This window comes from Sus scrofa, chromosome 11 (genome assembly GCF_054392235.1).
Source record: "Sus scrofa isolate SSC_HxYL_T2T_F1_AM1 chromosome 11, Sscrofa_HxYL_maternal_Yorkshire_Landrace_v2.0, whole genome shotgun sequence".
NCBI lineage: Eukaryota > Metazoa > Chordata > Mammalia > Artiodactyla > Suidae > Sus > Sus scrofa.
The window spans coordinates 75,677,441-75,690,967 of record NC_139393.1 but is presented as its reverse complement, the minus strand read 5'-3'; the positions used below and the strand labels follow the sequence as shown (position 1 = coordinate 75,690,967).

At 39.2% G+C, this 13,527-nt stretch overlaps 1 protein-coding gene and 1 non-coding gene across 6 annotated transcripts in view; both read right to left on the bottom strand.

The window, feature by feature from the left end:
• Nucleotides 1-662: 662 nt before the first annotated feature.
• TM9SF2 (transmembrane 9 superfamily member 2) overlaps nucleotides 663-13,527 on the bottom strand; it is a 61,671-nt gene continuing 48,806 nt past the window's right edge. For 2 of the 5 annotated variants that reach the window (XM_021065854.2, XM_084982218.1), the window contains 5 exons: nucleotides 11,565-11,724; nucleotides 8,582-8,733; nucleotides 7,424-7,535; nucleotides 4,918-5,089; nucleotides 663-1,346 (listed from right to left, as the gene is read on the bottom strand). In XM_021065854.2, the coding sequence (XP_020921513.1) occupies nucleotides 1,279-1,346; nucleotides 4,918-5,089; nucleotides 7,424-7,535; nucleotides 8,582-8,733; nucleotides 11,565-11,724 (664 nt within the window). In that variant the 3' untranslated portion in view covers nucleotides 663-1,278. Of the gene's footprint in view, nucleotides 1,773-4,239; nucleotides 5,090-7,423; nucleotides 7,536-8,581; nucleotides 8,734-10,159; nucleotides 10,564-11,523; nucleotides 11,725-13,527 lie in introns of those variants that run through there. The other 3 variants (XR_014819822.1, XR_014819823.1, XM_084982219.1) reach the window with 3 other exon arrangements.
• Nucleotides 9,657-9,763, bottom strand: LOC146398698 (U6 spliceosomal RNA). The gene has a single exon (XR_014820137.1). It is a non-coding gene; the product is annotated as a U6 spliceosomal RNA (small nuclear RNA).

The window sequence follows — 13,527 nt, the reverse complement described above, 5'->3', positions numbered from 1 at the left end:
CCCGGGCACAGGCGTTAGGAAGGTGTCCTCTGAGTCACAGTAGTGATGGCCACCAAGAGGGGACCCTGTGCTGGGGTCCTGGCTCGGTGGCAGGATCAAGGGATGGATTCTGAATACCCAGCTCCTTCCACCCTAGCACCACTGACCAGGGAACGGGCAACCCCCAGGGCAGCTACTCCAGCCCCACCGACTGCCCACGAGGCAGTCCCAGTCAGCATGCTGCAACACAGTTACTTCTTGACCCTGAGAAATCCAAATTGAGACAATATAATCACAAAGAGGAAGACCCATTCATCATTGCTAGTGTACAGATCATAAAAATTGACTTTTTTAAGAATCAAAAATACTGTACTTTGAAAAACAGGTAAAAAAAAAAAAATGAAATCCGTAATGGCAGCACAGTAAGGCTCATATTAACTACTATACTTACAGAATTTATCTGGCTAGAAATGCGTGACTAAAATTTCTGTTACTAATAGTGAAAATTTTAGTTTTGCTAGGCTGGAATTTCATTTTGATCAAAGCTCAGAAAGTCTATTACATTGCTAATGTAAATCAGCAAAATCTGACAAAATAGCATGTAAACCATTTGAAAACACTACTGGTAAATAAATTTGTATTTACAGAATCTCTGACTATATAACAGGTAATGATGCAATGGAGACGTTTTTACAATATTTATTAAGATAACAAATTTATAAATTGAAAGACTCAGAGGCACATAGTTTAAAAGGCCAATACCATGGGAATAATGAAGTCAACACAGAAGATAGGAACACTTACAACAATACAAGATTTTTTTTAAAGCCACATCCCCCCAGTACACACCATACGAATCATCCTTCAAAATTACCATGATAAAAAGTTACTTCCTTCAAAGAAAAATAATTCTTCCCACCTACCGAGCCTAGAAAATCCTATTTACAAGGAACTGTCCTGTATTTCATCAGTATTGTTTAATATGGCCTCCTCTATTTGCCATTAGAAGTATGGAAAATTTTATAGCTATTGTATTTACAAATGCACATAATATTTAAATTTGCTCTTCATTGAGAACAACTGAATATATGCTTAATCAAATCACAATACAAATGTTTTAGTGTTGAGAACACATTCTGTGGGGACAGGTGTACGGGAAGAGGTTTATTTAGAATTACGTTGTTTCTGAAGGATTACTAGGCCAATAAGTCTGATAAAACTCAAGGTAGTCACAAAAACAAGTCTTTGTTGATGAAGAAGTTAATTTATTTCTGTTTTAACCAGACACACCGGGCTTCTTCAGTCAACCTTCACCACACTGTATATTTTGGTAACAAACCAAAAGCATGCAAAGAAGCCAATTGTTCCTATAAGAGAAAAAACAAAAATAAACCCCTTTTCAAAGGAAGTTTCGTCATTTACACAAAACTACAGACTTAAAGTGATTGGTTCCCTGAGAAAAGCAATTAAAGTATAAACTGTTACTTACCAGGGATATATCATAGCTGTGTGAACTTCTTTGAAAAATACAGAACTACTCCAAATTTCTTACAGAAATTGATAGGAAAACTTTTTAAGTAATCTATAAGATTACTTAAGCTTTCTATTAAAACATTCTTTTTTATTACATGGAAAAGGCTTAATTTAAAAGATAAAGAGGACGCCTGTTTTATTTTCTTATTTAAGAATACTTTATCACAGGAGTTCCCGTAGTGGTGCAGTGGTTAACGAATCTGACTAGGAACCATGAGGTTTTCGGTTCGACCCCTGGCCTTGCTCAGTGGGTCAAGGATCTGGCGTTGCGTGAGCTATGGTGTAGGTTGCAGACGCGGCTCAGATCCCGAGTTGCTGTGGCTGTGGTGTAGGCCAGTGGCTACAACTCCGATTAGACCCCTAGCCTGGGGACCTCCATATGCCACAGGAGCAGCCCAAGAAATGGCAAAAAGACAAAAAAAAAAAAAAAAAAAAAAAAGAATTAAAATAAGTCAAAAAGATTTTCCAAAGTGTTCAAAGTGATATGATTCAGATGACAACAAAGACCCCCCTGTGAAACGAGAGGTGGTGTGCTACCACAGGACACAGTAGCTCTGCCCCCAGAGACTGTTACAGAGAGTAAAATAAGATGATTCAGGGGGAAAAAAAAAAAAAGAAAAAAAAATATATATGCCTTGATCTTCAGTTATATTCATCACTCTAGATTCCAAAAAATTTAAATGCCAGACAGGTGACAAAAATGAGGCTCCAAGGGGTGGGTAACAGCCTAATGGCCTGTGGCTCGTATAAAAGACCAGAACTCAAGTTCACTTTTTCTGACTTCGGGTGCAATATTCATTTAAACTACAGCACGCTTAACTTTCCTAAAATATCAGAGACACTGTTTTGCAAGAGAAGAGATACTAAATTGTGAAAGCGCCTAACACATTTTAAAAAACTAAGGCACAGGATTTTTTCTAGATTACCCTCTGAGAAATGGTCAATAGGCAGGGTCAGGAGAACACAGAAGGGAATATACATGCTCCTTGTGGAACTTCTATATTTAATGTGCCAATGAATTCGGAGCGGGGCAGGGGTGCTGCACCCACAGCAGACAGAAGTTCTGGGGCCAAGGATCAAACACATGCCACAGCAGTGACCTGACCCACAGCAGTGATAATGCAGACTCCTTAACCCACTGAGACACCAGGGAACTCCAATGTTCCAATAGCTTTCACCACTGTTTTAAATGTAATTTAAACAGAGTATTAGATTTTCTAAGTCAAACTATACATGGGAAATTACTACAGAAGTTATCAACCTCATACTCATTCTTACTTCACACATGTACTGAGTACCTACTCTGTGCACGTCACTGTGTGTATTTTGGAGGACACACAAGTATATCTTTTGGGTATTCAAAGGGTCATTAATAAGGCCTGGGAACAGGCTGGGGCTAATTTCAGAAAATGGAACATATATATTTATGTCTGTGTATTTATACTGTATGTGCATTAGCAAGAACTTACAGATAACAGAGAAAGGTACTCTGAGATCAGAAAGAACATTTTATCATCATACTAGCAGCCCTAAGGAAGTTTATTTTATTCTTAACAAAATACTTGCAGTATTTTATTTTGTTCTTAATGTTGGATATAGTGTACACACTAAAAGTGACATCCTTCCTTATGTGACGGAATTATTATTTTGCTCTATAAAATAGACTGACTTATTAAATTTAACGGTGTCAGGTCAGAGTTCTGAAATAAATATGGATGTCCCCCACTTTAGAAAAATGCAAGACACTGAAAGGGCTCAGCATCCTATGTAGAAACCTTTTCCAAAAAGAGAAATAACTAAAAGTTACTGACTTCACTGGTTGATTCAATTTGATATAGCTCCATAATTTAGATTACAAAATTCATTTTACTCTAGGTAAAAACGCGACACTTTAAAAATCAAGAACAATAAGGTTGAGGTGATGGTTTAATTATCATTATATCATATGCCTAGAAAAACAGTAAGATATTCACCAAGATCATTATTTTTTGTGTGTAGCAAGGAATAAACTGTTCTATATATTCATTCATGTTACGAATACAGATGCACAAAGCCAGGACTCCTGGTTTCAAAGGCTTTGACAGTTTCACAGACGATTTATTAAGACTTATGCTATGGACCAAAATCTCTCACACAGCCCCAAGAGAGGCACAGCCCCCCCCTCCCACAGCCCAGGTGGGAACCAACAGAAATGCCCAAAGCTTGTTATGCACAGTGATAGAGCAACAGGGGCACTTTAAAACCTCACCTAATTCTCTTAAATATTCGTAGATGAATAAAAAGTAGAAAAGTTATAATTAGAACTTTCTTTCTGACCCTTGTACTTCCTCACATAACATGCAACACAACTTCGATAAAATTTTAGATGTGCATTTTTTGTGACAAAGAAAGGTCATCTGATTTCTTTTTTTAGTTTAGTCATTCCACAAATGCTGACCAAGTACCCACAGGGCTCTGAGATACAGAAAACTTACCTAGGTGGACAGAGAAGATATGTGAATATAAATACCAATATTAGTCACCCTGTATCCCATTAGGTGCCTGGATTTGTGTGTGTGTGTGTGTGTGTTTTTTTAGGGCCACGCTCATGGACCACAGAGGTTCCCAGGCTAGGGGTTGAATCGGAGCTGTAGTAGCTGGCCTACACCACAGCCATAGCAATGCAGGATCCGAGCCACATCTGTGACCTACACCACAGCTCATGGCAACACCAGATCCTTATCCCACTGAGCGAGGCCAGGGATCGAACCCCTGTCCTCATGGATGCTAGCTAGCTGTGTTTGTTACTGTTGAGCCACCACGGGAACTCCAGGTACTTGGATTTTAAAGTGGAGACATGAACCTGTAGTTTAAAACTCCTAGAATAAGGGATGTACTATTGATTACTCTCTTTTTTTGGCTATACCCGTGGCATGCGGAAGTTCCCAGGCCACATGCTGAGCCACAGCAGTGACGAGGGATCCATAACCCACTAGGCCGCCAGGGAACTCCTGACTACCTTTTCTTACTATCATTTAATCTCAATCTCTTGACTCCACCTTCCCAATCTCTACTTACTCCTAAACATAGGTAGCCAGAGCTTTTCACCCTTTTTCTGAAATGAGCAGAACAAAGTCTGTTCCATTAAGAGAGCAACAGGAGGAAACCCTGAGAGGTACTGGTGGAGGTGCGCCTGTACTTTCAGCACAACAATGGGCCCCGTTTAGTCCTCTTTCTTCAGGTTCTGTTTTCTCATCTTTGGCTTACTGATATTCACCTCAGGGCCAGACCAAACCACTTGGTGGCACTGAGAACTAAATATAGGAGTACTGAATAGCAGAAACCTTCATGAGTTTTATAAAAGCATAATAATTGTAAATGATTTGCTTTAAAACTTAACTAAAAATAAATCATTCTAATTCTTACCTGTAAAAAGAAAGAAGATCAGAACCATTATCATGGTATAACCAAAGTACAGAATTGTACTTGCTGTTCCTGTGATTTGCAGTTTTGAAAAGAAGTAGTGTATTGCATATATTAAGAAATAAACTGCAGTAAAGCCACTGGTAAGGAATGAACGCCATTGCCAATGATAATCCTGGGTAGAAAAGAAAAAATTAAAGATCAAGAATTACTTTCCAGTTAACAGACAACATGTGGCAGAATCAAGTTATAAAGCAAACACGGCGAAGGGAAACCGCTCCCTAAACCTAATTTTTGCTGTTGGTTCCAGTCCCTCGTTCATGCTGAACTTCGCCAATTTTTCTCCTCATTAAAGGTGCTGAGAAGCACCCCTACCTCTGATGGAGCTAAAGACTGGCTAAAAGCGTGTGCAAAAATCTTAAACAGTTAATGAATAATGAAGCATTTGGCTGTATGTTAAAATGCATGTTTCCCCAAAAGAAAAGAAAATATAAATTATATAAATACATAATTCCAAATGGATATCACAGTCTAGCTCTATGTTAGGAAAAAGATCATCTATGAAGACCTAGCGGAAACCCTTTTTCAGTTATTACTAACATAATTTAAATAAGATAGGTTTTAAAAACAGCTTTTTTAAAAAAATTTTTACATAGAGTGGCTTATAGCTCAGCAGGAAATCTCATAAAAGAAAATACTTCACCATCTCTTCTACCCTTCGGAATGTGCGAAAAATAAACACATTTCAAAAAAGCATACCACGATTAGAAAATCCTGGAGTTCCCGTTGTGGCGCAGTGGTTAACGAATCCGACTAGGAACCATGAGGTTGCGGGTTCGGTCCCTGCCCTTGCTCAGTGGGTTAACGATCCGGCATTGCTGTGAGCTGTGGTGTAGGTGGCAGACGTGGCTCGGATCCCACGTTGCTGTGGCTCTGGCATAGGCCGGTGGCTACAGCTCCGATTCAACCCCTAGCCTGGGAACCTCCATATGCCGCAGGAGCGGCCCAAAGATATAGCAAAAAGACAAAAAAAAAGAAAATCCTGAAAAGCCTACACACAGAAACTAGTGTAGTAATAAATGAGTTCAGCAAAGCTGCAGGGTTCAAGATCAACGTGAAAATCAGTGTTTTCATACAATGAACAATCCAGCAAAGCATCTGCACTAAATGTACGAACAAAAGAAGACTGGTAGTTGCCAGGGTCTAAAGGAGAGAGACGACGAGGAAGGAACAGCTTAATGGACGTGGGACTTTATTCAGGGGTGACGAAAATATTTTGAGACGGAAACAGTGGTTGGAGAACATTGTCTATGTCATAAGCGTCACTGAATTGTTTACTTTAAAATGGTGGATTCAACGTTACAGAATTTAACTTCAATTTTTTTAAAAAAGGCATCTCAAGTTTAACAGTAGATTTTATCTCCTTATAGAAAATAACTATAAAAAAAGATTTACTACAATCTAAGCCTTTAAAAGTTAATTCTACCATCACCTAAGGACATCATGATTTTGTCATGCTGCCATGAACATAACTCATTACAATGTAATCTCTGAAATAGTTTAATAAACTTTTCCACATGAAATGTTTATTTTCAGGAGTCCCTGTTGTGGCTCAGCGATAAAGAACCCAACCAGAATCTATGAGGACGCAGGTGTGGTCCCTGGCCTTGCTTGGTGTGTTAAGGATCCAGTGTTGCCGTGGCTGTGGTGTAGGCCAGCAGCTGCAGCTCCAATTTGACCCCTAGGCTGGGAATCTCCATGTGCTGCAGGTACGGCCCTGGGGAAAAAAAAAGTTTGCTTTCATTTATAAATATCTGTGATACAAAAAGAATACTCATTCTAAAGTTAGTTAAAAAATAGAAATTCAGCACCTTCACAGAAAATTAACGTTTGAAAGTTAAGCTCTAAATAAATATACTGAACTGGGATACCATCTTAGTTCAATCATAAAGGTTACATATGGGAGTTTCCTGGTCATCTAGTGGTTAGGACTTGGTTTCCCCACTGCAGCCCAGGTTCAATCCCTGTCTGCGAACTGAGAACCCACATCCTGCTGCATGTCTGCAGCCAAGAAAAAGAAGAAAAAGAGGAAGGCTATGAGTTCCTGTTGTGGCTTGCGGTTCAGTAGGTTAGGGACTCAGTGTGGTCTCTGTGAGGATGTGGTTTCAATTCCTGGCCTCACACAGGAGGTACAGGATCCGGTGTTGATGTAAGAGGTGGTGTAGGCTGCAGATGTGACTCGGATCCAGTGTTGCCGTGGCTGTGGCGCAGGCCTGTAGCTGCAGCTCCAATTCAACCCCCAGCCCAGGAACTTCCATATGCCACATGTGCAGTCGTTAACAACAACAACAACAAAAGGCTATATCTATATTTAAGAACACAGTCAATTTCTACCTTAATAACACATATTTACAGAAATTACTTCAATTAATAGCATTCAAAGCTGCCTTATGCCAAAATTATAAACACTGCCCACAAATTAACATAAGTGAAAATTGCTAATGCATACCTCTGCACACAGGTGGAAATAGCAAAGAAGTATAGTTGCTTCAGAACAAGTAATAACCAAAATGATAAACACCAGGAACAGGAAGCCAAACATGTAATACATCTGGTGTGACCTATAATCAAACATGTTAAGATAAGTACTTCCTCTTTGACACAGTAAGTGATACAATCTTTTCATTTTCTTAAACAGAAAATATCTGCTTTTTCTCCCAACAAATCAAAGAACAGTTCTCCTCGGTTTAGAAGGCGATAGGGTGGGGCTGGGGAAAGGGGGACAGGAACACAGCAATGTTACTGGACTCCGTCCTCCTGTTCAGGTAGGATCTGAAACGTTCATTTACATCCAAACATGCTTCGTCTGTCTACTGGTGAGTCAGACACATTTGATAAAAAATTAATGGAAAGGCAGAGCCAAACATTTTATCATACATGATAAAATCGGCTGAATTTGAAAAACACGGTAATAATCAGGAAGGGAAGATAAGGTTCTAATCACTAAAAAGCTCAAATTTAGTTCTGGTTACTGCTACCTGGAAGCCTGGTACTTTCTGTGACATATGTCAGTGTGATCTAATAAGGATCTGAATATACTGCAACATATACACCCGAGCTCAGTGGCTCAAAATGACCACTATGAGATTTTCCATGTGAACAGAAATCAGAGCTCTTGGGTGAGAAACGATGTTGAAGGCTGTCTAGCTCCATCCTTCCTGCAGGGCTTGCATTCTTGAATCCCCTCCATCAAGAGCTCAGAGCGTCTCCGAAGCAGCACGGATCACTTACTAGAGAGCACAGGTCTGGAGAGACTGAGGTTAATTTTCTGTCACGTGGGAGCTGTGTGACACTGGGAAATTACTTAACCTCCAAAGCCTCATTTTCATCTCCATAAAATGGGATAATATATACCTCACAGAAGTCAGAATTAAGTGAGAATTAAGTAAGAGTAAGAAATAATAAGCCCTTGATTAGTAATAGCTGCTATCACAATAGTTCTTTCCCACATGGAAAAGATAAACTAACCCTTGGTGTCTTAGGATTTCTGATTATTTGAAAATGGCTTAATTTACAAGGTCTAAAGAGTAAGCCATAGAACCAAAAAGAGAAAGCTAGCCCTGCACATCATGATAATGGAGATAAGAGGACGTAGTCCTTAGCTTACCAAATGCTATTCAGAATGAAGAAAAGCTGTATAAAGATGCAGCCAAAGGGCAAAATCCCTCCCATGACAATACCAGGCAGCGGCTTTGTGTAGAAGGACTGTTCAGGAATCTGACGTGGAATCTGATTGGTTCGAACTGGGTGTTCAATAGCCTTCGGTAAAAAAAATAAAAAAATAAAAAAAAGGAAAGGATTCATAATTACATATTTATTTTTAAAAATTCTTCTCTGTACTAGATTTGCCTGCTTTTTGTCATCTTTCACACTGGCACTAATGGCAAATCTACTTAAGTCATCAAAGTGAAATTTGTATTTAGAGCAACAAACCAGACACATCAGGTACAATATTCAGTCTGTCTAATGAACAAGCCACCACTGTCGCCAGCAGTGATCCAATGACTAATGGCTTTAGACAAAGTAGGAAACACACAGGAGGGGATATAACACAGTACTCAGAAAACAGTAGTTAATAAAAAGGTAAGAATTAGATTTTTCCTTTAATTATATACTTACTGTAAGAAATTGGCTGGTTCTGAAACTGCTGTCAGTGTAATTTTTTTTGGAGATGGACAATATCACCTTTATTAAAATTTCTCAATTTTACTAAGACTTAAGAACACAAAGAAGATAATGAATAGCTATAAGAAGCTTTACGATCACAAGTTGTTGGTGATGTTTTCAATTATTCTCCCTTTCGTAATATAATTTTATAATATGTGTGGTAGTACAAGAATAACTGGAACCTAACGTGCCTAAACATACTTCCATGAGGGGGAAAGAAAAGAGTATATAGCAGAAATTCATTTCCTTGGAAAAAAGTTCAAAAACATACTTCTACAGTTTTTATGAAGATATATCAAAACTTAAACTTGATATTCGCATTGATATTCTACTTCTATGGACTAGATTATTTTACATGAAGATTTATATGCATAAGGCAGAACATCACTATACTGTTCTTCAATTTTTATAACGTCCTTATTTAATCTATGTAATTAAACAATTTCAAACTATGTCAGTTTACTATTTATGCTATACAGATTTTATTTTATTATTATTATTATTATTATTTTTTTAAAAATATGGAACGCTTCACGAATTTGCGTGTCATCCTTGCGCAGGGGCCATGCTAATCTTCTCTGTATCGTTCCAATTTTAGTATATGTGCTGCCGAAGCGAGCACTATTTTATTATTTTTTTAGTGGCTGCACCACAGCATATAGAAGTTCCTGGGCCAGGGACTAAATCCAAGCCATAGTGTGACCCACACTGCAGCTGCAGCTACGCTGGATCCTTTAAGCCACTGCCCAAGGCCAGGGAAGGAACCCACATCGCCACAGCAACCCAAGCTGCTGCAGTCGGAGTCTTAACCCACTGTGCCACAGCAGGAACTCCTATGCTACACAGATTTTAAATCATAAATTCAACAAACGACAAAGAACTGAAAAATCCTTTAGTAGCCTAGCATGGTAGGTGCAGTGGAGACTCTGAGGTCTCTAAAAAGTCGAAGCAGATAATTTTTTCCAGGGCAGGACAGGTCCTGTCACAAAATGTACTATAAATCTTTCTTTTAATCTTGTGGACTGGGTGGGTATTTTCAGAGAAGAGCCAAGACAGTGAAGTTAGGAAAGGATACTGAACAATAAATTCTCATTTTCCTCTTGGGCCTGAGGGTGGAAAGGGGGCAGCAGAAGTGGAGACAGACAGACTGGAGGGAGGGACTAAGCCTTGATTACAATCTTTCTTAAAGTCAAATATTAGCAGGTAAGCATAAAAGGTTTACTCCAAAACAACACATTAAAAAAATTGCTACTCTTACTATATAGTCACTTTTCTGACAGCTTTATTTCCTAACCCATATGTAGTTTTACCCAGTTTTATTATTTATCTATTTATTTATTATTTCTTTTTTTGGCCTTTTTACTTTTTTTTTTTTTTTTGCTATTTCTTGGGCCGCTCCTGCGGCATATGGAGTTTCCCAGGCTAGGGGTCGAATCGGAGCTGTAGCTGTCGGCCTACGCCAGAGCCACAGCAACGTGGGATCCGAGCCACATCTGCCACCTACACCACAGCTCACAGCAACGCCGGATCGTTAACCCACTGAACAAGGGCAGGGATCAAACTCACAACCTCATGGTTCCTAGTCGGATTTGTTAACCACTGAGCCACGACGGGAACTCCTACCCAGTTTTAGTTAAGTAAAATAGACCAGAAACACTTACTGCTAAGAAAAAAAAAATTGCATGTACTTTTAGGTTAAAAAAAAGTTAATAATTTTTCAGTTCCCTGGTGGTCTAGTGGTTAGGACTCAGTGCTTTCACTGCTGCAGCCCAGGTTTGATTCCTGGACTGGGAACTGAGATCCCACATCAAGCTGCATGTCACAGTCAAAGAAAAAAAAAGTAATAGTTTATTTTTAATGCAATAAATTCAAAGTTTTCATCAGTTTAAATTAGCATTTCATTTCCTGTTAGTCTATTTTAGTTTCCATTTACTTATAAAACTTCACAATTTCAGTTTACATCCATAATCTCTCTCTACCACACTCTTCTGAGTATATTTTAAGAATGACTGCAATCGAACTAAGAAGTTATCAATCTTCGGAGTTCCCGTCGTGGCTCAGCAGTTAACAAACCCGACTGGTATCCATGAGGATGTGGGTTCGATCCCTGTCCTTGCTCAGTGGGTTAAGTATCCAGCATTGTCATGAGCTGTGGTGTAGGCCACAAAGTGGCTTGGATTTGGCATTGCTGTGGCTGTGGCGTAGGCTGGTGGCAACAGCTCTGATTCGACCCCTAGTCTGGGAAACTCCATGTGCCATGGGTGTGGTCCTAAAAAAAAAGACAAAAAAAGGAGTCATCAGTTTTCTATGAAACGGAGATCTCCAAAGAGTAGCCTCTTTTAAACACTTATATCTTTTAAGGTGGCATAAGCTAATTTCCACAGTTGAAAGTCATTTGAAGAAATCAATACCTATAAACTTACATTCTTCTTAAAACCAAAGTATGCACCAATAAACGTCAGAGGCACAGATATGCAGAACCAAAGAGCCAATATGGCAACCAACGTCCCAAAGGGAATAGCCGCTGAAGATCCTTCTCCCCACAGAATCAGATTCATTATAAAGAAGTCAGCAAATACAATCCTGAAAGACACGACAGGCGTTTGGGTAAAACATGAAGTAGAAGCAAAATGGTACAGTAGCAATCATATGTAGTTAACGTCACAATTTCTGTGTTATACGAGTCACAGGGTGTGTGAATTTAAAACTTCAGTAGATGAGTTCCCACTGTGGCTCCCAGAAATGGACCCTGCTAGAGACTAGTATCCATGAGGACACAGTTTTGATCCCTGGCCTTGCTTAGTGGGTTAAGGATCCCAGTGTTGCCATGAGCTAGGATCCTTCATGGCTGTGGCCTGGTGTAGGCCAGCAGCTTGCAGATGCAGCTCGGATCCTTCATGGCTGTGGCGTGGTGTAGGCCGGCAGCTGCAGCTCCGATTCAGCCTGGGAACTTCCATATGCCACGGGTATGGCCCTAAAAAACAAACAAACAAATAAATTAAACTTTAGTAGAAACTGCCAAATCACTCTGTGGACTGGTTTTGCCTAACTTAACCTCCTAGCGGTAATTCATGAAATCACCTCTTTACACATTTTCACCATGCTTGGGACTGTCGATTTTGCTGTTTTAATTTGCATTTCCTATTGACAACTGCAGCTGAGCATCCTGCATTTATTGGCTTTGGAGGTTTTACCTTCACGACGTGCTGGTTACATTCACTGCTCATTTTTCATGTGAGTCACAGGGCTTTTGTAAAGTCACATACGTAAGTTATTTATACACTCCAGCAACTAACTCCTTGTTAAATATCTTTTTGCTGGCTTATGCTTTTTTAAGAACCCAAACATCCAAATGTGTGTACTTAATTCTTTACATGAACCAAGTGTACGTACATGAGTTCATTCACATGAGTGCATTTTAAAAAACATAGCTATAATAATATTGTAATCATGTCTATATACCCTGCAGGTTTTTTACATGATCAAAGGCATCAAAATTTTCTTTTATCTTTTACGTAACTTGAGAAAACAAAGCCTTTCCTAATCTGGGCTCATAAAAATACTCTTCCATTTGCTGTCTAAATCTTACGCCTGTTACATTTAGGTTTTAATCCACCTGAACTGATTTCATGTGTGTGAGGTAGGAACAGAACTGTTCTCCCATCATTCGGACGATCAACTGTCCTAGCATCACTGAACAGATCCTCTGGCTTGTGATGCCACATCTAGCATCTTCCATCAGCCACCGGACCTCTCAAAATACCTGTGCAATACTTGGTCTTCTCATCAAGCAACATGGTGAACTTGCAGCTCTTACAAGCTTTGTAGACTTGGCATATGGCCCATGCTTGTTTTGAGATGTTATTTCAGGTGCTGCCAAGATTTTCTGTTGCTAATACTCCTGAGACTTCTTCCCATGCAACTACCACTACCAATGAAACAGTTCATTTGTTATTGGTGGAATTCATAATCTTGAAATATTAGCTGATATTTAGCCATTTTGCCCAAATTTTAGTAATTCTACAAGTTTTATAGCTGAAATTTACGTTCTCTATATACAAACTATACACCAATAAAGAATAATACAATCTCCACCTTTGTGAAATGTATTCCTTGTTTCATGACTTACTGTAACTAGAATTTACAGTAAGCCATAAAAGTGATTTAATGAAATCTTTAGTATTATCAAATGCCATTTGTGTCTACTGCAATAATTATATAAAGTGCTTATTTATAAAAAATTACATGAGGAGTTCCCATCATGGCTCAGTGGAAATGAATCTGACTAGTATCCATGAGGACACAGGTTCGGCCCCTGGCCTCTGTCAGTGGGTTAAGAATCTGGCATTGCCATGAGCTGTGATGTAGGTCTCAGATGTGGCTCGG